This window comes from Mytilus trossulus, chromosome 2, assembly GCF_036588685.1.
Source record: "Mytilus trossulus isolate FHL-02 chromosome 2, PNRI_Mtr1.1.1.hap1, whole genome shotgun sequence".
Lineage (NCBI taxonomy): Eukaryota > Metazoa > Mollusca > Bivalvia > Mytilida > Mytilidae > Mytilus > Mytilus trossulus.
The window spans coordinates 27,691,268-27,716,993 of NC_086374.1; the positions used below are offsets into that span (position 1 = coordinate 27,691,268).

Sequence of the window (25,726 nt, forward strand, 5' to 3'; positions counted from 1 at the left end):
TGTTATATATATCATTTTAATTAGAAATCTTCAGCTAATGAAAATAACATAAAATGACTCACAGTAGAGACATCCAGCATTACATTTACAGAAACACTGCGTCTTATATAATGTAATTCAAATAAGATATCAAAATATAATGATATTCAGTAACACTATACAACTATTATTATTATTGCATATAAAACAGAAATAAAAATACTAAGTGTAACATAGATAAGACAGAAAAGAAAAAGATATAGGTATAGATTAGAACATGTATTGTGCCATTTGAAAAATAAGAATATGTCAAATCCTTTAAGAATTTTTTTATGTCAAAACATAATTCATTAGAATTTCTTGATTTCTGTATTATTAAACACGAGTTGACATATTACGATATGTTTAAACGTCTCTTCTGCCACAATAGTTGATTTATTTGAAAGCCAAAAAAACTCCCTGGAGGTGTTATGAAGCCTGTCTGAAGCACAGATTGATTCACATACAAGATATTTCCAATTTATCAGTTATTATTAAAACCAAATCTAATACCCAACCACAGGAACATCAAAATGAGGTCAAGGCCATCAACTGTTTCAGAAAAAAATAAAAATCCACATACACCATACCTGCATACTTCATACATGATATATTTATAGTTCCTGAGGTATTTTGAAGAGTAAACATAACTAAATAAGTAAAGAGTGCACACAATGAAATGTCTTGCCTGCTTTACTGACCATGATTATTTTAAGGTAGAAACCAAGATTTTTTATTTACTCAGCACAAGTATTACATACATTTTACATTAGCAATGGTCAAGACGACCAGGAAAAGGTAAGAAAAAACTTACCAGACAAGACGTGCTCACTTTACAATCATTCCATACACCAAATATAGTTGACAGACTGCTTATATCATCCAAAATACCATACCATACAAGACATTGACCATTGAACCATGACAATAAGGTCAAAGTCATGTGTTACATGCCAGACAGACAGGTACACCTTTAATTCATTTCTTTCACCCAATATGGTTAACCTATTACTTTGTATCTAAGAGACAAACTAAACCAGGAAAACTTTACATTGACCAAGTCAGAATAAACCACAGACTTTGCACCAAACTGACTACAGTTTACTTGACAGGTTGATAGGTATCTAACATCATCAGTCTGTTTAGGTGTTTTTTCTTGTATGACAAGTTTGCAACTAATAGATTTTAGCTAAAAATGATTGGCTTTTTCAAAATCAATATTTTGATTAAATTCAACCACATTGACAAGTCAGCATCCAGTATTAGAAATACATGTGCCAGTAAACTTTCGTCAGAATGTTATTGCATTATCAGTTATAAACAGTTAACTGTATAGCACTCAAAAGTATCTGTGTCAGTTAACTGAACCCAAATAAATGCAAAAGTAACTGTCAGTAATCGTAAGTAGAATGAACACCAAAATATAAAGTATCTAAGAAATGACTAAAACCTTTCAAAGATCCAAATGACAAAAGCAGTCGATGAACCATGACGATGAACACAGTCTGCGTATGACAATGGACATTTGATGGACGGAAACTTTGTAATATGAGGCTTCTAACTACAAGGTATGAAGCAACCAGGTCTTATTTCTTCATATAAGTAGTTTACACATGCATTGTCGCTGGATGAGCATCTAACACTGCCTTGAAAGGCTATCAATAAAAGCTACATTTTTTTTCTTAAATAAATTTTCTTACTAACGTGTTTTTAGAAACAGCAAATCAGTGGTTTGTTCATGCACATAGATGCTACATTTATTTTTTGACATGTTTAAAAAGTAATAACAGGATTTTTTAACAAAGCGTTAAAGCTTGAGATGAGGTAGGTGAAAGATTTTGAGATGATAAATTGAAAGTCTATCCATGTTGCCAATATATCACATCAGACTCTTGAGTTAACTAAACTAATTACTGTAAATTCAGAAATTATTGTGTGCATTTGTTATTGTGATTTTTGTAAAATGGACAAAAATGCACGTTTAATTATTGCAATGTCATGAAAATCTGCATACAGATATAGGAATCAGATATAAGAATGTGAGTTCCTATTTAGTGATACTCACCCAGTTGTATTATTCGCATTAATAAAAACCTCACAATAAATTCTGAATTTACAGTATCAAAATATTTCTTTCAACACAAATAAATAACTAAAGTGATGCATAGAATATTTTAACTCTTCATACATATTGTGTTAAAAAAAGTTACAAAAGAAAGATGGTAGTCAAATACAATGATCACAGCATGATAAGACTAAAACACAGACATGACAGAGGTATGCAAGAGTATTAAACATTTCTATATCTTAAAACCATTACTAGTCTAAAAATAGATTAAAAAAATTAACCCCCTTAAAAATTCAGTCATGACAATAGATGCCTCTGAACTGCTTAGTCTATGTGACAGATAAAATTATCCATTTCAAACAGGGAAAAATAATTGTTTTTTTTACGTAGTCTAAAAATGTATCTATGTTATTAAAACCATGGTTTTAATTTGTTAGCTTTACTTATATTTACTCTGGAAATGTTTTGGTCTATCTGTTAGTGGGGGGGGGGGGGGGGGGGGGGAGAGAGCTTATCCACTGCACTCCACTAATTATTTATAATTATATTTCAAGTAAAATATGTTATAAAAAACATAATAATTATACAATTCTTTTTTTTCTTCTTTTGAAAATTGCAAAATTTGGTTGGCCAACAAGTAAACCAACACTTCTACTCTAACCTTTGCAATTAAAATTTTGTTTTACACTGAAGAGATAGGAAATGCTTTTGTGGACTAGTGATTTGAATTCCACTATATTGATAAGCTATCTTAGCACCTGGTTGTGAAATCATTTTTATCAAACTTGTTTTGCCCTATATATTATTGATATCTTTTGATTCATTAATTAGCATTACAAATACTATTTATCATTTTCTACTGCGTGACCTACTTCTTCCATGTTCAGCTTTCACAGTAAATTTTGATGCCTTAATTTTATCTTTGGATTTTTCACTCCCCATGTTTTTATTATGATGATTAAGTTTATTTGTTTCTTGCTGAAATTTCAACTTCTCACAAGACTTTCTTTGTTTACATGTGAAATTTAAAGGGGCACTTCTGCTTAATTTGCTCTCCTCAATACCAGAAACCAATCTAGATGGAGTGGATGTACTACAAACACCTTTCAATGGACTAGATGGAAACATTGTTTCTTCATCACAGTTTTTGACTGGACTAACAAATCCTCTCAGCTTTTGTGGACTCAAATGATTAAATTCTATTTCATTGTCAACTTTTTCAATTCCATCCTGAATTACTTTCCTCCTCTTTCTTTTGGGATTCGGTGACCTTAACAACGAACAGTGTAAAGCACTTTTGTAGAAAGTATTGTCCTCTTCGCTACAAAGTCTCTTTCTTTTTCTTGGAGAAAACTTTTTTGGACTAGAGAAAGTTTCTAACATACTTTTTGTGTTTGAGTTATTAAATGAGACTTGTGACTGTATATATTCCTCACAAGCATCTCCCCATGAGGAGTCAGAACGTTTCCCCGGAGAGGTAAACACAGGCACCAGATCCTGTATATCATTACTGTCTTCATTGACTAATTCAGCATTAATTACCCATTCCTGATGGGAATTTTCATCCATATCTATTTCTGTTGTTTCCACAAATGAAGCATCACTATCAAGACTACTTTCTGCTGTAATATCTTCCTTAGAGAAGCCGTCAAACTGTTCATTATTACCATCATCACTGGCAAGTAGTTTCCCAACACTTCTATCACTAAGTAATGACCAACTTGTATTTAATTTTACTTTCTTTGATTTTGTTATATCCAGATTTGCTGCCTTCCAAACCAATATCTTCATTGGTGATTTTCTACTATTGGGACTTATGACAGAATTACGAAGCAAACTTTTCTGAGATTTTTGGGGTGTTTTCTCTTTAGTGTTCATTGCTTGATCAATAGTCTCCACTGTTTTATCAGGATTAAATGGTTTTGATGGACTCAACCGTTTTATAGCAGGTATCTTATTTGTAGTACTAGGAGCACATTCTGTTTGATATCTTTTATTATCAGAATATGTATGTTTCACGCTAGAATGTAAAGGACTGGCTCTATGGCTTACTTCTTTAGTGCCTGATGGCAAACAGGATTTCTTCTTTCCTGATGAAATATCTTTGGTTTTGTAAATGTTTGTTTCCGTTTCATGTGATTTTTTGTTCTTATGTCTTTTTCGTAATATTCCACCACACGAGACATTGTTTTTCTCATTTCCACTCACATCTTTAGCTACATTTAAAACTTTAATGTTTTTCTTGTTCGACGATTTGATAACTGTATCAGTTGATTTAATCTTTGTGATTGTTTTCAATTCCTGACGAGTTTCTGTCAATTTTTTGTTTGATTTTAACCCAGAATCTGAGTGAGATGATCTTAGAGAATCAACAGGCAATTTAAACCTATTAAGTTTTTTAGAAATAAACTTTGCAGATTTTGGTGTGGAATTAGGTTTGCGCCACATTTTTTTTCTTGCTGATCCAGGGGTTATACTTGTTCCACTTCTTGGGCTAATTGAATTAAATTTTCTACTTTGAAGTTTCATTCTATTTGCTGATGTAGGTGTTTTATGTTTTCTATTTAATTTTGGGGATTCTGTGCCAATCAGACTGATTTCACTACTCATAGCATATACATCCTTACACTTCTGTGGGGTATCTTGGAAATCATAAACATCCATGTTATTGTTTTTAGATTGTTGTATCTCATTTTGAATTGGTGACAACATTGGTGTTTTGTTATAACCTTTAACCTTTCTGGTAGGACTCTGCTTTGAAAGTTTATTAGTACAAATAGTTTTTTCCTGGCAATATTTCTTATCACTTGATACTTTATGGTTTGTTTTCTTTTCAACCATTTCCTTATCATTGTTTGACACATTGGATATTTCAGTCAAATCAGCCTCGTCTGTTTTGTCTGTGATATCTTTCTTAACTGGTTGATTTGACGTTTCAAGTTTTTGAGACCATCTTTTTACCACAACCTTTGCATCTTGTGTTTTTATGTTTTTTAAATCTCCCCAGTCTACGCGGCATGGCGACATATTTTGCTGCATAAAGAATGATTTTGCTTTAGGAACATAATGGTTCTCAATATTGACCTTTGTTTCGGATGATTCTTCACCATCTTTCTTCACTTCATCACATTCACAACTGATTACTTTACTTCTTTGTTCATTTCTTTTATTTCTTGCTGCGTCAACATTAAGATTATGTGGTAACTTGTCATTCTTAGCACAACTTTGTTTTATCTTATCTTTGCCTTTTTTATTGTTTTGCATTATATCTCCCTTAGTAGTTGGTCCATTTTGTATACAAGTTTCAGCCTCCTGAACAATTATATCAACAGAACCATTATTATATTTCCTATCATATTTACTCATTGCCAACTGATTATCTTTTATTTCTTTAGATGTCATGTTGAGTAAGCCGTCTTCATTTAAACTGGTATTTATTCCTGAAGAGTTTACATTTAAAGCTGATAAACTAATCTGGACCTCACTATTGACAGTCAATTCATCTAGTTTGTCAATAACTATATCCCTTTCACATTCAGTTCTACTAGTATCTCCTTCCATTCTTTTCACTTCTGACTTTTGACATTTGCTATCCTTAGTACTTGTATTTGATTCATTGCCATTTATACATGTAATTGAACTTTCCTTTTCACTCATTAAACTTTCTTCCTGCTGAGTTTTACTACTATCGACATTTTCCTCAGTTCTTTTAAGACTATTGATCTTTCCTTTGACATTTTTAGTTTCTACAGTTCCAGTAATAGGATTTTTTGGCTTTACAGTAATGTCATCCTTTCTTTCTTTTCTTTGTTTTTTCATTGCATTTTTTGCTGCAGCAGATTTTCTTGGAGTCCATTGTTTGGCCTCAGGTATTGATGTGTCTATATCTTCACTGAAATAATGCAAATGAAATATTAACAAATATAGAAAATTGTTTCTTATTTTGGAGCTTGTGAGAAGACAAAATTTAAATTAATCATTATTCTCTTTGTGAGCCCTATTCTTGCATTCAAGTTTATTTAAAATGCTTCTCAAATATCAATTTAATAAAGGTTGCTCCATAAATAATACATGGGACCCAGAGAAGGTACTTTACAATTGCTGCTATGGGTATGTGTTAAATAGAGTGAAAATGTAAGAGAAGTTCACACATTGCCTCTAAAGATGGTAACTCCAATTTCAAAGGGCCTTCTTTGTATCAAAGATTTTTTTAATCATGCATCTGGATTAAAAAAAGTCTTACTAGGTTAAATATAGGATATGAAACAAAAAATATAAGCTTTTAGGAAATTTATCAAAAATTAAAGCTATGACTAATTCTAGTTGGTTTGTTCTATGGAGATCATCTTGATATGGTAATACGATGGCTACTACAAGTCTAAAATACCCATGAAATGCTGATACATTATAACAAGTTCATGTTTTGTTTACTGTTTCTTAGGGATTTTTTTTAATTTAGATAATCGTTTTAGTATGTTATAATTCAAATATGAGAACTTAAATTTTATCATGGATAAGTACCAATCCATCATAACATTTACATTAATATCATACAATTGTATAAAGAGGAACAATATAGATCTTTTTGTAATGCAAAGTATTCTTTCACCTTCAAAACATTATATTATTTCTTTGTTATATACCTGATCGCCTTGCCTTTCCTCAGATGTGTAGTGAGAGTTCTCTGTAAAAATTTAGCTGTGTTACAGTTTGAACCATTCTTTATAAGAATATCTAATGATTCATAATTCTTTTTATCCCTTACAAACTGCTTATGTTGCTCATTCTTGATATGCTGCAATGTAATAAACAATACTAACTTAATATCATAAAACTTTTTAAATACATTTCCAGCAAAGAACAGTTTGTAAATCAAAATTGTTTGCCACATTTTGCTGTGTAAGAATTTATGTACAGTTTATCAATAGAATTTCCTTTAAAACTTTAAAGGTATTTGGTGTAGAATTAAGGATATAATATTATATGATGTATAACTGGCATTTTATATGAGTTCATCATATCATTCAGGAGATAAATGTATTGTATTCAAAGCTTGGCCTACATAAAAGTAGGTTTTACTATGGCAAATTGAGCTTACTTAGGGACACATAGAAAGTCTTTTCTTTAAACTCACAAAGGAGCTATACTATGACCTACTGCATCAAGGTGAGTCTGCTACCACAAGACCACAGAGTCTTTTTTCTAAACAAGCCTGTAATTTTATGCTCCCACTTAGTTGTGGCATTGATCTAGTCAAGTCTATGTAGGTTTAAATATTTTCATTTGAACAAACCTGATCAATGTGTTCATATCTGATAAGACAACATTCACAATATCCACGTTTCTTCTCTAATAATCTCTTCCGCTCTGCTTTGCGTCTAATATCTCCTGCTGTCATAATCTTTACTGGACCAATAATACTGTCAGATTTTTTTATTTTCCTACAAAGTAAAATATTGTAAATCTTTCACTGTAACACAGAAACCTAAAATGATGGACAACTTGTAATTTTGTAATCTGGACATCTAAAATGCATACCACAAATACTAGATATTATATGGAAAAAAATAACTTTATTTTAATTTCAAATTTGGTATAGACCAGCTTTAGATGTATTTTCAGAGCATGAAGGTTTTTTTAAGGTAAAAAAAACATGCATACATTACAGCAATGTGTAAAAGTTGTAAATAATTTGGTGAGAAAAATTTAATGAGTTTGACAGAAAGACTACATTGATATTAGCTTTGCTGTCAGTCTTTGAATGTCTTCGTGGAAATTTCATCAAATTGGCGTATCACATCAGTTTTTATCAAGCTTAATTTAAACCAATTGAAATTTCAAAAGAGAAATAAACTATATTATTTGTTGAGATTGTATTTATAATATGGATAGATATTACAATTTACAGTATCTAGACTAATCTGATGTACAGTAGTTGTCATTTGTTTATGTAATTTATTTGTGTTTCTCGTTTCTCATTTTTTTTTATATAGATTAGACCGTTGGTTTTCGTGTTTGAATGGTTTTACACTAGTAATTTTGGGGCCCTTTATAGCTTGTTGTTCGGTGTGAGCCAAGGCTCCATGTTGAAGGCCATACATTGACCTATAATGGTTTACTTTTTTAAATTGTTATTTGGATGGAGTGTTGTCTCATTGGCACTCACACCACATCTTCCTACATCTTATTATATATGATAGTGTCAAAAATGCTAAAATATAAAATGGGTAAAAATTGTGATTTAAGCACCATAAAATATCATGAATATGGTCATGCATAACATTTAAGTTATCTTTAGTTTCTATTTACATGCACATTTTTTCATAAGTTAGTAGGGAAAAGTGTAAACATTTGTTTGAAACACCATTTTATAGGCAAATCATATGAAGCAATTTCATTTGGAATGAATCTAATTCATTAACTTTCAATCATTGTACTTTTGTAATCCCTATTTTTCAGTGCTTTTTTTTTCTATCAGACTTTTTCTATCAAATGAAACAAATGAACGTTTCATGCATGATGTTAAGTGAAAAAAGTAGTCAATTGGTAAGAAATAGAGGAATTCAAATAGCTGCTAAACAAAACGTTTTAAATTTTATATCATTTCATTCATTATTTAATCTAAATACACACTAACCCATCTACGGGTGTATTGCTATCACATGTGTTATCCCTGCATTCATCCTCCGAATGTACTTCTATGTTGGGTAGCCCAATCTTGTCTCTCCTGTCCCCCAGGGACTCATCATCCTTCCCAACTCTGGTACCATCAAACGGACAGCTTCCTCTGGGTGTATCTACATTCACATGAGGCCATGTTTCCAGATGTTTGTATACAATCTTATACTGATGACTAACATCTTCAAACTTTAAAAAGGGCCTCTTTAGTTTTTTAACTAAAAATTAAAATAAAGATTAGTCAAGTAAAGTGATCATGTTAAATTTATTCCCTTACAAATCTGTAATGCTATATTAGCATTATCAACATTAAGTTTATCTGTTTGCACTCTGGGTTTACAAGCTTTCAAGACTATTTTTTTCAACATTCTAGGGTTTGTCAATATTCAATATTCTACTTGTTGGTAGTAAACTTTTTCAAACTGTGACTATAATATTAACAGGTGATATGAAGTTTATGTCAATTAGAAAGCAATCTAACAACAAAAGTAGCTATAAGACAAGAAGAGAGCAACATACAGTCTTCAATATAAAAACATGTGTCTATACAGTATGTTATGGTGAAGGAACAGTAAATGAGCTTTAACACAAATTTTGATATATTTTTTTGCATACATTTTTGGCTCATTGAACTGTTACTGAAATTGAAAAATAATGCATTCATAACTGAAGTATTACTGACTATATTCTTTCAAAATAGGTGAAAAATTGTATAAATGCAAATGAAACTCAGCTAAATACAGTCACCCCTCCATTTAACTAACATCTGGTTCTGAAGCATGTTATTTGAGAGCTATAATTTGACACATCTTTTTTTACATAAGCCTATGAGACACACTAAAAAACGTTAAACACAAAGTTTTATAACAGTACTGTCACATGGGAATATGTCCCCAAAACATTTTAAAGAGTATACAAAGACACTCTTTTGAATGATGGAAGGTTACCTTTAAATTCATCTCCTTTTGATGTAGAACAGGTTTTCTTCCCTTTCAAATCCTAAAATAAATGTCAAACTTTAATATTAATATAGACTCATAATTTTCTGTGACTAATCATTGAAATAGCTTTACTTAGTGAAAGGAACGATTATAGTGTGCTACTTACTTGTTTAAGAGTTAATTATGTTGAAACAACAAACCTGTATATCAAATATAAAATCAAGTTTTATGAGTCTAATGTAATTTGTTCTCATGAATTAATTTCAAAATTTGAATGGAACTATACAGAGTATTTGAATGTTTACCTGATCATGCTGATGTATAATGATATTGCAATAATAATACATCATGATCACATCTTAAAAATGTGCTATACTATATGATCTTAATCTCAACTTCTGCAAAAAGCCAGTTTTCAAATGGCATTTACTTAAGCCATTTTTCCATTCAATCTTTTAAAGGACTTGGTATGCCTCCCACTTAAAACACCTCAGATAACTTGTAGGATTAGGAGATTTTTTTTTTCATTTCTAATGAGATATCAAACTGTAATACATGTTAATACTTAGTATATCATATTTTAACTGCCAAATGTGGAAATAAATGTATCTTACCTTCTTGATGTCAAGAGGTAACTTCAGAACTTCCTTCTGTATCCATTTCTGGGCAACTGCAAAATATAATCATCACTAAACATAAAGGTTAATAAAACATACATTCTGATCAACATGTATCAAATCACTGCCATTCATAAACAGACCAAAATTTATGCTCCAGCCTATTTTTAATGTTATGTGCAAAACAAACTTTGACTTATAAAATGTTTATAAAAAATATCCATACCTTCCAATCCAACTATCTTTACACCCCATTTCTGTGCATTTTCCACAATAACATTGTTCTGCAAAAAAGTGAGGAAATAAGGTCATATTAAAATGCAATAATCTTTAACAAATTTTACAGATAGAGTTTTTGTATATACATTTAAAATTGAGAATCATATGGAAATGGGGAATGTGTCAAAGAGACAACAACCCGACCATAGCAAAAACAACAGCAGAAGGTCTTCAATGTAACGAGAAATTCCCACACCCGGAGGAGTCCTTCAGCTGGCCCCTAACAAATATATACTAGTTCAGTGATAATGAACGCCATACTAATTTCCAAGTTGTACACAAGAAACTAAAATTAAAATAATACAAGACTAAAAAAGGCCAGAGGCTCCTGACTTCGGACAGGCGCAAAAATGTGGCGGGGTTAAACATGTTTATGAGATCTCAACTTTTGTATACTTATTGTATTTTTTGCATTTCAAATGATTGTTCAAATTGTAACAGAAAGATGACAGCCCTTTAACAAACCGAGCACTGACATTTCAAAAAGATCAGCTGAACAAATGTATAAAGTTTTTGAAAATTTAATATGCATAAAAGACTAATTATTTACCTTAGTGGCAATCTTGGCTTTGTTGTATATGGCTTTCCCCCTTGAAACCTGAAAATAAAAATCCAGAGCTTAATTTATTAACACAAAGTAAATATTACATAAACATGAAATCTAACTTAGTCATAAGATTTTTTCAACATTGACATTGAGCTAGACATAGCATCTGGATTAGCTGGCAAAGAAAATCAATCATAACTGACCTTGAAATGTTGTTTGATAAAAATAATTTTACAGAGCAAAACCTATGTTTAAAACCCATTACAATAAGATTGCTTTTTCTTTTTTGTCGCAATTCTGTAAGGTTTATCATCTCATGGATAAAATGGATGTGTCCAAAACGCAAAAGACGTCAAGTACAGTACGCCCAGAGAGTATGTAATCGCGAACTCTAATCACCGATTTCCGTGTGTAGAGGATTGACACCGCGAATCATGGATTATACTCCCAATTTCCTCCAAAGATTCTCTCCCAACACCGCGTGGCTGTTAATTGGTTTATTGCCCATCGTATGTACTGAAAATTAATGACTCGTGACAACATCATCGGATTAGCCAGATTTATTACCTTTGTACATTTAATCGATCTTGATTGCACCTGTGTGCTTTAAAATACGGTATTTAAATGTCCTTTCATTGTTAGATAAATGTGTGACATTTTTATTTAAAATATGATAATTATTTCTGTATGTATATGCCCATGTCATTGACATATGACCAGGAACATGTTAGATATACTGTTCCCAGATATGACATACAACGTACAACATATAAAAATATGAATAAAACACTTATTTTGTATTTTCATTATAGTCCGATCCCGTCATAATTTTTTTTTTTTTTTAACAAAGATGATTTTACCACAATTCAAACCTTTTATGACCTACTCAGTGAGCAATATTCGGTTCATTAATAGTTCAATATTATATAATTGATATCAACTGGCTTAAAACAAAATGATGTTTTTTACGGTTATATGTTCAATCTAAATTAACCCAAGAGTTAATTTATCGGATCAACAAGTGAACTCTGTTACTTTCAATTTATTTTGAAATGTAAAATATTATGTTTCACTACCTCGGTAGATTACCGACTTAAAATATTTGAATTTAAAAAAGAAACTGTAAAGTGACAAATAGTTTTGTATGCAATGTGGCAGCCCTATATTCATAAATACTGAGATACATTCGCCGCCCAGACACAACACAATAATCACAACCTTATTTATATGGAGAAAAAAATAATGTGTTTTTTATCCGTTATGATCTGTTAAAATTGATCTTTAATTATTCAAAATAAAATTGGAATAGCGCAATCCGTCTGTATTTTACTGCTTGTTAAAAGTCCTCGGCGATTTTATAAAAAGAAGTATTTCAACAATTTATAAAATAGAATTATATCGTGTTCTACAAGAAAGAAATTTGTAAAAAAAAATGTGGATCAGATTTTTACGATCGACAAATTTTCACGGAGGATCTCTACCAACGCCCATCAGGAACTGAACGAGATGCATTCTGTTTTCATCTACCAGTAATATATAGTGTTGACTATGGACGTATAAATAATGTCCGGTTTTATGTCCTCTGTTGACCGAGAAATGTAAAAATATATAAAAGACTGATGTTGGTTTATTCAGAAAAGGAATATAATTTAGAATCCGGTTAATCAATTGTAAAAGGACCTTCTAGAGCCTCAATCTTAAAGCACACACATTTATGTCAATCATTACAAAGCAAGTTTAAACCTTGAATGAACTTTCCCACGGTTATCCAGAAAGGTCACCCGAGTTTACTGTTACATGATACTATTTCCCGCCAAATAAAAATCTCGTGGACAAAATTGATGTCACTATTTTTAGCATTCAATATTGTGAGCGAAGTCAAGTTCAAGTTCAACTACGCACTGTTGATCACTGAGATGCGTGTCGTCTTCCCACGGCAATTAATTGCTTTAAAAATATTTAAAGCTCACTGTTCTAAATACAACACAAAAGTTTACATTCATTGTGCGTAAATGAATATTATGCAACGACGAGTTGATGCAGCTATAGAAGTCTTCCTGTATTATTTATTCTAAAGTAATGCTACATTGTAACAAACCATGAAGAGAAAATGCCGTAGACTTATTAGCATAAGGAATGCTGAATAGTATTTTCTTTTTTTCTTGCATATTGCATATACAAGTTTTAAGACACGTTATTTCTTTCTCACATTTTATACTATCAGCGTTAATTTCCGTTTATTTTCACGCAAGTATGTCTCTTTTCGTAACTTAAGTTATATAAATTACCGATATAAAAACCCTCGGTCATAATCAAGTATAGATTTTTTTTATAAAACTGTAATGCAATTGAAAGCATTAACAACAACCTTTTGCTTTTTAAAACTTTTATTTGTAATCGTAAAATGGAAATTGCGTAGACTTATAAGCATAACAGATAGTGAATAATACTTTCCGTTTCACTTGTATAAACAACTTTGACACGTGTAATTTTTCTTTAAACTGCCCTAATTTATTCAGCGTTAGTCTCCGTTTATTGTTACACAATTATATCTCTTTTAGTAAATTAAATATTTATTTACTTATAAAATCCGAAGTCAAAATCAAAAACATAGTTGTTTTTAAAATTTGATTTAAATGTACAGTGTAATTAAAAGAATTAACAACAACGTTTTTATTTTTATTTTAATCTTTCAATTGTTTCAAGCAATCAGATATAAACTGATAATCAATAGACAGGAAATACAATTGTTTAATTACATAAGAAATCTAGAATACCTTGACTGTCGCCTGCCGGCATAGATCAGAAGGATTAGGGCAATTAATTACCTGGTGTGACACCGCGTCACTCCAGACTGGGAGAGATGTCGCTAATACAATAAACAAAAGGTAACGGATTTATGCGAAAGTCGGAGGGAATACTCCCAAATTTCTCCGAGAATTTAGGGAGTGATGTCGGAGTTTCCTGGTGTTACACCAGGAAAAAACTCGGTGTATGGAGTTTGGGATGGCTTTCGCGAAAAATGTACTGTAAGAGTAATAGATATTCACAAACAATTTGGAATTTTCGTGTTTCATAGATATTGAAAAAAAATCATCTATTTGAAAATTGAGAAAACAGAATGCATGATAACTGATGAATTCAATATCTTCATCTTTGAGTCGACAAGTCTTTTTTTGCTGTATTTAGGCTATCTACATAAGTAAACTGTATGTTAAATTAACTAACTGTTTGGATTGTATTTTTGACACTCTCTGGATTACTTGGTGAAGGAGATGCACCCATGTTAAATGGACTTGGAGTAGAAATGGACGGACTCTCAGGAGATCCATATTTATCTTCATTTCCTGTTGGTTTGGCTGGTGGGTTGGCAGTTATTAAATAATTGATGTCTTTACTCAAAAACGTTTCTACTTTCTGCAAAAAATCAAATCAAATCAATGGTCATTATTATGAAATATCAATTAAGCTGTTGTTGTGGGCATTTTGTACTAATACTAAATATCCAATGGCATACTTATATTTTTTCAATAAGAGACTCCAGCTTACTGATCACTTGCTCCATTGTGTATATGATAAAGAAGATGTGGTATGATTGCCAATGAGACAACTCTCACCAAGAGACCAAATGACACAGAAATTAACAACTATAGGTAATTCTACGGCCTTCAACAGTGAGCAAAGCCCATACAGCATAGTCAGCTATAGAAGGCCCAGAAATGACAAAGGTAAACAATCCAATGGAGAAAACGAAAGGCCTAATTTCAGGGACTTAGAAAACGAAAGGCCTAATTTCAGGGACTTAGAACTTGTGAATTTCAAGCTGGGAGCCCAGACCTGATATTTCATAATTAGTTTCTATATGTTCAACTGAAATCTACCTGAAAGTTTAAAACCGAGGAGCCATTGTCCCTGAATTTATGTACAAAAAATGAATGCGAAATCTGTAGACAACATAAACAAACGACAATCACTGAATTACAGGCTCCTGTGTCTTTTTTTCAGAAACTTATCAGAAACCAGACAGGAAGGCATAATTACCAAAATTGCTTTCAACTTCATTTTTGATAGTTGGTTTAAAAATGGATTTCTACTCATGTCCAATTCTGTGGTATTAAAAACATTATCATAAATAAATAAAATAAACGTTACTGATTACATTATTCTACTCACAGCTCCAAGTTTGATGATATCTTCTTCTAACCGTTTCTTTACTTTAGTTTCTTTGATATCCAGAAAGATAGTTTTCCCTGTTAAAGGTGTCTTTGTTTTTTTCTTTTCAATGAAATCAAGCTTTCTTTTACCTTTTGGGCTTGATTCTATAAATAAAAAAAAACAGTTATCAACATCATCATATTCATTAATAGACTAAGATTTTTTTTTTGTTGGTTTTATAGAATTATTAATGTTAAAGAATCATAATGGTCAGGTGAGAATAAACATTTTTTTAATACTAATATTTTACCCAGTACAAGATACAAATATGTATATAGAATGACAGTACAACATGATGTACAGCTTTATTCGTATATACATGTCTTTTCCTTTTTAGTCATCATTCCTAAAATTTAAGTGCAAAACTTGCAATCATGTCTTCATCATACATGTAAAATTTAATAAAAAAAAAGAGGGTTATGAACATATACAATTTTTAACAAATGGAATAATTGGTCCTGTCTTGATGAATAAAACATGAAAAATAGTTATACTGAGGTTAATAACAATTTTCATGTAACAATGATTAATTAGATACATTGAAGAAAGACATAAAAAAAGACAAGTTGCTTGAAAACATCATTTAACAATCCACAAAAGCAGACCTGTCAAATGTGATTGATTGATTGATTGTTGGTTGCTTAACGTCCAGTGGCAAATATTTCATGCATATTCAGGACAAGAACAAGTTAACAATAAATACAATAGGTAGGTTGTTATAATGGAGGCCATCTAGGATGATGGTTGGGGAAATTTGGACTGCCACTGGAAAAAGAGGGTATATTGGATAGGGTCAGAAATTTTGCCTTGCAACAGGCCACCTACTGACCCCTCAAAGAGTTGTTGCAAGGGTTCTTAACGTGCAAAGAGAGTGGCACTCTCTTTACAGGAGGCATCGGATTTAACGTCCCCCTTCTGACAGGACGTGACTGCGAACTTGATGCATCCCGCACAGCCAAACGGACGCCCCACTTCGGCAAGCGTTTTACTGCCGGTCAGGAGAAGACCAAGTGACCATATTTCTATACGGTCTATTCTTTGCTTAAAGCTTGCTATTTATGGATTCAGTGAGTCTGCAGTAGGTTTTTTCAGGTCATACCTAAGTAATAGAACACAGCAAGTAAACATTTGCAATGTTAATTCTGATAAAAAAGATGTGAAATTTGGTGTCCCCCAAGGATCTATACTAGGTCCTCTATTATTTGTCTTATTTATAAATGACCTACCCCTGTGCATTAAAAATTGTAAAACAGACTTGTATGCTGATGATACTACTCTTCATAAATCCGGGAAAAGTATAGAAAATTTACATGATGATGTTCAAGAAGATTTATGCAAAGTTGAAGAATGGTGCAAAATGAATAATATGTTCATCAATACCAAAAAAACTAAATGTTTGGTTACTGGAACAAGTCAGAAGTTATCAACCCAATCTTTTCAACCAAATTTAGTAATAAATTCAGAAACACTACAAAATTCGTCATGTGAGAAATTATTAGGTGTTAAAATTGACAGCACTCTTAGCAGGAAAAACCAAATTGATCAAATTTGTGCTAGCATTTCATCAAGAATATACCTTCTTTCTAAATTAAAGAAATTTTTAGATATAAATGCCAGGAAAGCATATTATAACGGACATATTCTGCCTCTCATCGATTACTGCTGTATTATTTGGGGAGAATGTAAAAATGAAGGGATAGTAAGAATATTAAAACTTCAAAAAAGAGCAGCAAGATTAATTCTTGATGCAGACCCATTATCCCCTTCAGCCCCCTTATTTAAAAAACTTGGTTGGATGACAGTAGAAAACAGAATCAAATACCACAAATATTTATTGCTATTTAAATGTATGCGGAAAGAAGCACCACAGTACCTAATTCAAAAGTTTCAACTTATATCTGTAAATAATCCTTATGCTTTAAGGGGTGTTACTCAAGGTAATTTGATAGTTCCAAAGCCAAAAACTGAACTGTTTAAAAAATCTTTTGCTTATTCTGGATCAGTTTTATGGAACGGACTACCTTATGAAATGCGTAAAGTGCAAAACACTTATTCTTTTAAACAAATTATAAAACAATACTTGAGACAGTCCCAATATTCAGTCTGAAATGATTGCAACTATTACTCTTAGAATGTATGATTTTAATGATTTGTATATATATACTAGGTCTATTTACTACATGCGATATGTAACTGTTTCATATCATTTAATCATGGTACATGTACATTGAACTATTATGTCTATACAATTGTGTTTATATGTTGTATGTTTGCTTTTTTTCTCTTATTATTATCATTTTGTTTTTACTTGTATTACATAAATGTATATGAGGGCCTCAGGGAAGATTAGTGATTGTAACTAACTGTGTTTACCCTCTTTAAATAAAGAATTTATTAAGTCTTTCCACTTTTCTGTGGAAAGACTTATTGTATTTGTTCTGATTATTAGGTCTTTCCACTTTTCTGTGGAAAGTCCTATTGTATTTGTTCTGATTATTATTATTATTATTATTATTATTTTTTTTTTTCTTCCGCCAAATTTTTTTCTTGCGATAAATGTTTGTTTCGCAATATGTCGCTTAGATATTTCTCATATGGTATCGTATAGTTTATGCGCTTTTAAATTTCACCCTGCTAAGCCGAACCATTTTCTTTGTGAGAGTTATCTCCCTATTCACTGTTTATCATGTGTGTGCATCTCCTTCATAACAAAAAAAGATAGCGACAAAATTCTTTTCACAAATTGTTCGTTACATCCTCAGTAATTTTTGGCGTATTTGGATCGAAGTGATTCTATGAAATTTTATAGGAGTTATCTACCTTTACGGAATAAATTTGTCGCTATATTTTTTTAACTCATAAACCGTTAACCGTATAACCCTGGAATGTTTTTATTTGAGTCCCCTGATTCCTAACTAAGAAAATTAGGTCAAGGTCAAAGGTCAAGGTCATATTTTAGATTTTCATATGTCTTTGATTTCCCTATAATTCTTGAATGGTTATAGATACAGAAAATTTAAGCAGTAAAAAATGTTGAGTACTTCAAGGGGCAACTTTGTTACTTTATGATTGTATTGGTTTTACCATTATGTAAGGGACATAACCCCCATTGATGGTTTATAAAAAGCCATTATTAAGCAAAACTCTTAAACAAAAGGTCCTTGACCCATAGGGTCTTTTGCAATGACATTGTGAAGCAATGACCTTGACAAAGGTCACAAGGTCAAAGGTCAAGGTCATGTCCATATGTGATTTGGGGCACTACTTGAAGAGTTTTATGTGTGTTTGCCTGCCAATCAATCAATCAATCAATCAATCAATCAATCAATCAATCAATCAATCAATCAATAATGATCGAGATCAATCAATCAATCAGAGGATTCAAGATCTTCTTTGTTTCTTTTACGCTGTTTCAACTGACCCTATCCAACGTGTTTAACCAACCAACCAACCAACCAACCAACCAACCAACTAATCAATCAATCAATCAATCAATCAATCAATCAATCAATCAATCATGATCATGATCAATTAATCATGTTTCTGTCTCATGTGTTTAATATAGGGTCCAAGATCTTTGTTTCTTTTTCGCTGTTTCAATTGACCCTATCCAACGTGTTTAACCAACCAACCAACCAACCAACCAGCTAATCAAGTAATCAATCAATCAATCAATCAATCAATCATGATCATGATCAATCAATCATGTATCCGTCTCATGTGTTTAATATACGGTCCAAGATCTTCTTTGTTTCTTTTTCGCTGTTTCAATTGACCCTATCCAACGTGTTTAACCAACCAACCAACCAACCAACTAATCAATCAATCAATCAATCAAGTAATCAATCAATCATGATCATGATCAATCAATCAATCAGTCAAGTACTCAATCAATCATGATGATGATCAATCAATCATGTTTCATGAAAAATTGAAATTTAATATTGTTCTTGCGTCACTTCTGAAAAAAAAATCCACATGTACTCTGAAACTACAAGTACAATCGACCTCAAAATTTGCAGTCAGCAGTGCATACATGTACTAAAAGTTTATAAAAAAACTTGGTGCAGCTACCTCTCAAGAATTTTCCTAGAGAAAATAAATGGCAATGCCGTAAAAATCGCTGGCTAGGTCCGTAAATCTCAGTAAAAACCTACAATAAAATGTCCGCTCCGAGATTGAAATACTAATCTGTGTTACAAACAAGTGCTGAAAAATGTACATTATCAGAAAATAATCAATAAATGTGTTTTTAAGTTACACCGGATCAATTAAATCCAAATCATGCACTGCCCGTGAACTGTCAACAAGATGTCAATTTCCTACAATGACAAAAGAAATTACATTGTGTACATTCCATCTCTATAGATGTTGTCTGTCCAACGTCCCGACCTAAAGAGAAATAAAAAGACTATCTTTTCGTTATTATAAACCCGTGTCACGTGATGTGGCGCGCGCGCTGTACCTAAAATAAAAGAAAAACTTTCCAAACTAAACATGAACCTTTTCCGGTAACAATAATATAAACCCCATACAGAAACAAACAAACACCCCCCCCCCCCCCCCCCAATTCAATTAATTTTAAAGGGGGAAAGACCCCCTACAATTGCTTTTGTAAAGCAATTGATTTATATTGTAAAGAACCTTTTTAACCATTCTGTTCCGTTAATAAAAAAAAAAAAAAAAAAAAATCCCGAGACCCCGTTTTGCCCCCCCCCCCCCTTTTTTTTTAACCCTTCACTTACAACTGAATGTAGGTTGTGTGCTATCGATCCTTTCAACGTAAAACGAACGACAACTCCAGTTTTTTCCATATTATTAGGTCTTTCCACTTTTCTGTGGAAAGTCCTATTGTATTTGTTCTGATTATTATTATTATTATTATTATTATTTTTTTTTTTCTTCCGCCAAATTTTTTTCTTGCGATAAATGTTTGTTTCGCAATATGTCGCTTAGATATTTCTCATATGGTATCGTATAGTTTATGCGCTTTTAAATTTCACCCTGCTAAGCCGAACCATTTTCTTTGTGAGAGTTATCTCCCTATTCACTGTTTATCATGTGTGTGCATCTCCTTCATAACAAAAAAAGATAGCGACAAAATTCTTTTCACAAATTGTTCGTTACATCCTCAGTAATTTTTGGCGTATTTGGATCGAAGTGATTCTATGAAATTTTATAGGAGTTATCTACCTTTACGGAATAAATTTGTCGCTATATTTTTTTAACTCATAAACCGTTAACCGTATAACCCTGGAATGTTTTTATTTGAGTCCCCTGATTCCTAACTAAGAAAATTAGGTCAAGGTCAAAGGTCAAGGTCATATTTTAGATTTTCATATGTCTTTGATTTCCCTATAATTCTTGAATGGTTATAGATACAGAAAATTTAAGCAGTAAAAAATGTTGAGTACTTCAAGGGGCAACTTTGTTACTTTATGATTGTATTGGTTTTACCATTATGTAAGGGACATAACCCCCATTGATGGTTTATAAAAAGCCATTATTAAGCAAAACTCTTAAACAAAAGGTCCTTGACCCATAGGGTCTTTTGCAATGACATTGTGAAGCAATGACCTTGACAAAGGTCACAAGGTCAAAGGTCAAGGTCATGTCCATATGTGATTTGGGGCACTACTTGAAGAGTTTTATGTGTGTTTGCCTGCCAATCAATCAATCAATCAATCAATCAATCAATCAATCAATCAATCAATCAATAATGATCGAGATCAATCAATCAATCAGAGGATTCAAGATCTTCTTTGTTTCTTTTACGCTGTTTCAACTGACCCTATCCAACGTGTTTAACCAACCAACCAACCAACCAACCAACCAACCAACTAATCAATCAATCAATCAATCAATCAATCAATCAATCAATCATGATCATGATCAATTAATCATGTTTCTGTCTCATGTGTTTAATATAGGGTCCAAGATCTTTGTTTCTTTTTCGCTGTTTCAATTGACCCTATCCAACGTGTTTAACCAACCAACCAACCAACCAACCAGCTAATCAAGTAATCAATCAATCAATCAATCAATCAATCATGATCATGATCAATCAATCATGTATCCGTCTCATGTGTTTAATATACGGTCCAAGATCTTCTTTGTTTCTTTTTCGCTGTTTCAATTGACCCTATCCAACGTGTTTAACCAACCAACCAACCAACCAACTAATCAATCAATCAATCAATCAAGTAATCAATCAATCATGATCATGATCAATCAATCAATCAGTCAAGTACTCAATCAATCATGATGATGATCAATCAATCATGTTTCATGAAAAATTGAAATTTAATATTGTTCTTGCGTCACTTCTGAAAAAAAAATCCACATGTACTCTGAAACTACAAGTACAATCGACCTCAAAATTTGCAGTCAGCAGTGCATACATGTACTAAAAGTTTATAAAAAAACTTGGTGCAGCTACCTCTCAAGAATTTTCCTAGAGAAAATAAATGGCAATGCTGTAAAAATCGCTGGCTAGGTCCGTAAATCTCAGTAAAAACCTACAATAAAATGTCCGCTCCGAGATTGAAATACTAATCTGTGTTACAAACAAGTGCTGAAAAATGTACATTATCAGAAAATAATCAATAAATGTGTTTTTAAGTTACACCGGATCAATTAAATCCAAATCATGCACTGCCCGTGAACTGTCAACAAGATGTCAATTTCCTACAATGACAAAAGAAATTACATTGTGTACATTCCATCTCTATAGATGTTGTCTGTCCAACGTCCCGACCTAAAGAGAAATAAAAAGACTATCTTTTCGTTATTATAAACCCGTGTCACGTGATGTGGCGCGCGCGCTGTACCTAAAATAAAAGAAAAACTTTCCAAACTAAACATGAACCTTTTCCGGTAACAATAATATAAACCCCATACAGAAACAAACAAACAAACAAACAAACAAACAAACACCCCCCCCCCCCCCCAATTCAATTAATTTTAAAGGGGGAAAGACCCCCTACAATTGCTTTTGTAAAGCAATTGATTTATATTTATTATTATTATTTTTTTTTTTTTTCCGCCAACTTTTGTTCTTGCGATAAATGTTTGTTTCGCAATATGTCGCTTAGATATTTCTCATATTGTATCGTATAGTTTATGCGCTTTTAAATTTCACCCTGGTAAGCCGAACCATTTTCTTTGTAAGAGTTATCTCCCTATTCACTGTTTATCATCAGAGCGTATCTCCTTCGTAACAAAAAAAGATAGCGACAAAATTCTTTTTACAAATTGTTCGTTACATCCTCAGTAATTTTTGACGTATTTGGATCGAAGCGATTCGATGAAATTTTAAAGGAGTTATCTACCTTTACGGAATAAATTTGTTCGTATGTTTTTTTATTTCATAAACCGATAACCGTATAACCCTGGAATGTTTTTTTTGAGTTCCCTGGGTCCTAACTTAGAAAATTAGGTCAAGGTCAAAGGTCAAGGTCAAGTTCTCAATTGTGACTTTTGCTTGTTTTTGCATTTTCTCTGACACTGTAAGAGATACATATAAAAGAACAAGTGCAAAATGTCTGCTTTATTGTAATGAAGATATGCTACATTTAGTCTTATACAATTAAATGGTATCTTATAGGAGTTGTTGCCCCTGAAATGTCTTGATATGAGGTTATTTGATAATAACTTCAATAAAGTTCATTATAAAGACATTTGACTTGATACAAAAGGTAGAGTGATAAATGACCTTGAAAAATTGCTACCGGAAGTGACCTTGAGAAAACCGGAAGTAGCCTTTTTTGCAATTTTTTCATCTAAAAGTACTCAGAATCCATATATTTTGTCATATAGATACATAAACTGATTACTGAAGCCTAAATATGACTTCCATCAGACCGGAAGTGGCCAATTATTTCCCCTTCTATATACAAAAGAATATAGAAACTATATATTTTTGGAATCAGTGTGAAAAAAGCTATCATATAAGACCGGAAGAATATTATCTCCCTTATATCACTCAAAAATTTAATTAAACCATTATTTATCACATTAGTATGAAGAAAATATCTTCTTATCAAAATTTCTTTGGTTTGGAAAGACTTTCAATTGTTCTCTGAACAATTGGTTTTTAATTATTATTATTATTATTATTATTATTATTATTATTATTATATACCCCAGTTAAATGTGAAAGACACAGATAATCAGTCTTTACCAGATGAATGTTGGATGCATGGTGGAGTCCATGGTGAATTTGAAACGCATCACACAAAACTAATGCATTAAGAAAAGAAACTTTGTTTATACATAGTATGACTTAGAATGATCAATAAACAGGTTGGGAACAAACCCTCTATATGGTGTTTTTACTTTTATACAGGGATAAAATTATCCCTCTATATAGAGATGTAGATCAATACATGTCCAAATGATTCAAATCTTCACAACATACATTTCCACAGCTCATTTTTAACTAAAGTATAAGTGATGTTTATCTAACACAATCAATCAACGATATAATACATAATAACAGAGATGTGTGATTGACAGTACTACCAATTAAAGATAATTAACTCACACAGTGACATTTCACTAATAATTGAAAGAGACAAATTTGGTAAATATCATCTGCATTGAATGAGAGGTTTATGTACTTTATCTTTGTTTGCATAATAACACTAACAGCCACATGTATTATGATGAAATACAAAATTGACAGAATATTTATATTGTCGCAATCAATTTATCATTTTCCCTTTGATTCACAGAGAAGAATACTGGAATACAATGACGTATTTCTCTTTATTGATGACTATTCTCAGAGTATAATAATAAATGAATTTGTAAATTTCATGATTTACAGTTCGTACATAATTGTTTTTATTAATTTCAAGCTGAATATTTTATCAAAACAAAACGTTTGATTTTTAAAAATAATCCATCAAAAGTATCACAATAATCAGTGATCCGAATTATTTTGTCACTGAACAATTAAGGTTCATCATAACAAATGGACAAATATGGCCGTAATTTCACCTCAAAAACTACTCTGTGTACAAATTTACCTGTGCTGTTTGGAAAGTTTTAAATTATGCCTAGCATATATATAAAAGTTAAATGCATTTTGTGTTAAGATAAAATCTTTCTTGGTTTTTGATGGACATTTTTTTTTGGTAGGGTGAAAGACTCTTTCGGCGAACAGTCCCGATATCGTGAATAATCAAGAAATTGATGTGCCCCTAACCACAGGAGAAAGTTGCTGAAAGACTAGGCAGTATGCATGGTCATGGTATCGGGATCGTTCGCCCTAGGTTCGTTCGCACTGAGTTTGTTCGCCCTGGGTTCGTTCGCCCTATATTCATTTATGATAGGTATATGTTACATCAATGAAAAAAATATATATAAATATAATATTAAAATGCTTGTATATCTATTAAAACTTAAAGTTAAATACAGAATATTTGCCAAATTTATATTAAGTAATTAGATAAAATTCTGGCTACATGTATATTGTTACACTTTATTTTATAGTTACTTTTAATTACTGTTGATTTGACTGTCGTAGCAGCAAGACAACGTCTTTAGTTGTTTTACATTTGAAAAAACAATGTAGTGCTCAATCTCATTAAAATCCGATGTGGAGGGTAGCGTATCAGAACATTGGATTTTAATGAGATTGTGTAGTGCTGAAATTCACAGAAACTTAAAACCTAGTAGCAGCTAGCTTTAGACAAGGTAACATGATACATCGTAAATATTCGGCGAAATTGTAGACAGACTTCAACACTCAATGCAACACTATACTAAAAAAATAAAATCAGGGCGAACGGACTCTGGGCGAACAGGTATTAGGGCGAACAGAAACTAGGGCAAACCAGAATCAGGGCGAACGGACCCGGAAAATTTCCATGGTCATGTACTTATCGTCTTATAAATTAACAAGAGCTTTTAAGTTTTAAATCTACAAGCATTCTTCAAGTGGCTTACTTTTCTTGTCATGTCGCTGGTTTTTCGTCATATCTATACTTTAAAATACCCTCGCCTTGCCGTCTGACATCATACTCGGAGATCATTTGTTTTGAAAATCCAAAACACTTGCACTAAGCAGTTCATAATTTTGTTTTCAGAGTGATTTTAGATTAGATGGATTCATATTTTTGATAAATGCAGTTACTATAAGTGAAATTTTGAGAGTAGAAGGGTTTAGTCAATTATTTGATGTTATTGTGTATCTTTGAGGTTGCCGCCAAACAGTGTCCCGTAGTAAATATTTTCTGTCACCGTATTGGTTAATAACAATTAGTCCTTGACCTTCTTTTCGGAATTCCATTTTCATTGATTAAGGCTAAAACCGAAAAGAAAGTACATATTTCATAAACAACAAAGAACACTTATG

The 25,726-nt window shown here is 31.9% G+C and overlaps 1 protein-coding gene across 1 annotated transcript; it reads right to left on the bottom strand.

Annotated features, from left to right (window-relative positions):
* LOC134706900 (uncharacterized) lies at positions 1 to 25,604 on the bottom strand. Its single transcript, XM_063566252.1, has 11 exons — positions 25,318 to 25,604; positions 15,322 to 15,467; positions 14,377 to 14,565; positions 11,152 to 11,199; positions 10,549 to 10,606; positions 10,320 to 10,375; positions 9,712 to 9,763; positions 8,724 to 8,982; positions 7,380 to 7,527; positions 6,730 to 6,881; positions 1 to 5,978 (listed from the first exon to the last, which is right to left on the bottom strand). Exons 1-11 carry the CDS (start codon positions 25,346 to 25,348, stop codon positions 2,936 to 2,938), a joined length of 4,182 nt encoding a protein of 1,393 aa, XP_063422322.1. The 5' UTR covers positions 25,349 to 25,604; the 3' UTR covers positions 1 to 2,935.
* Positions 25,605 to 25,726: the final 122 nt, after the last annotated feature.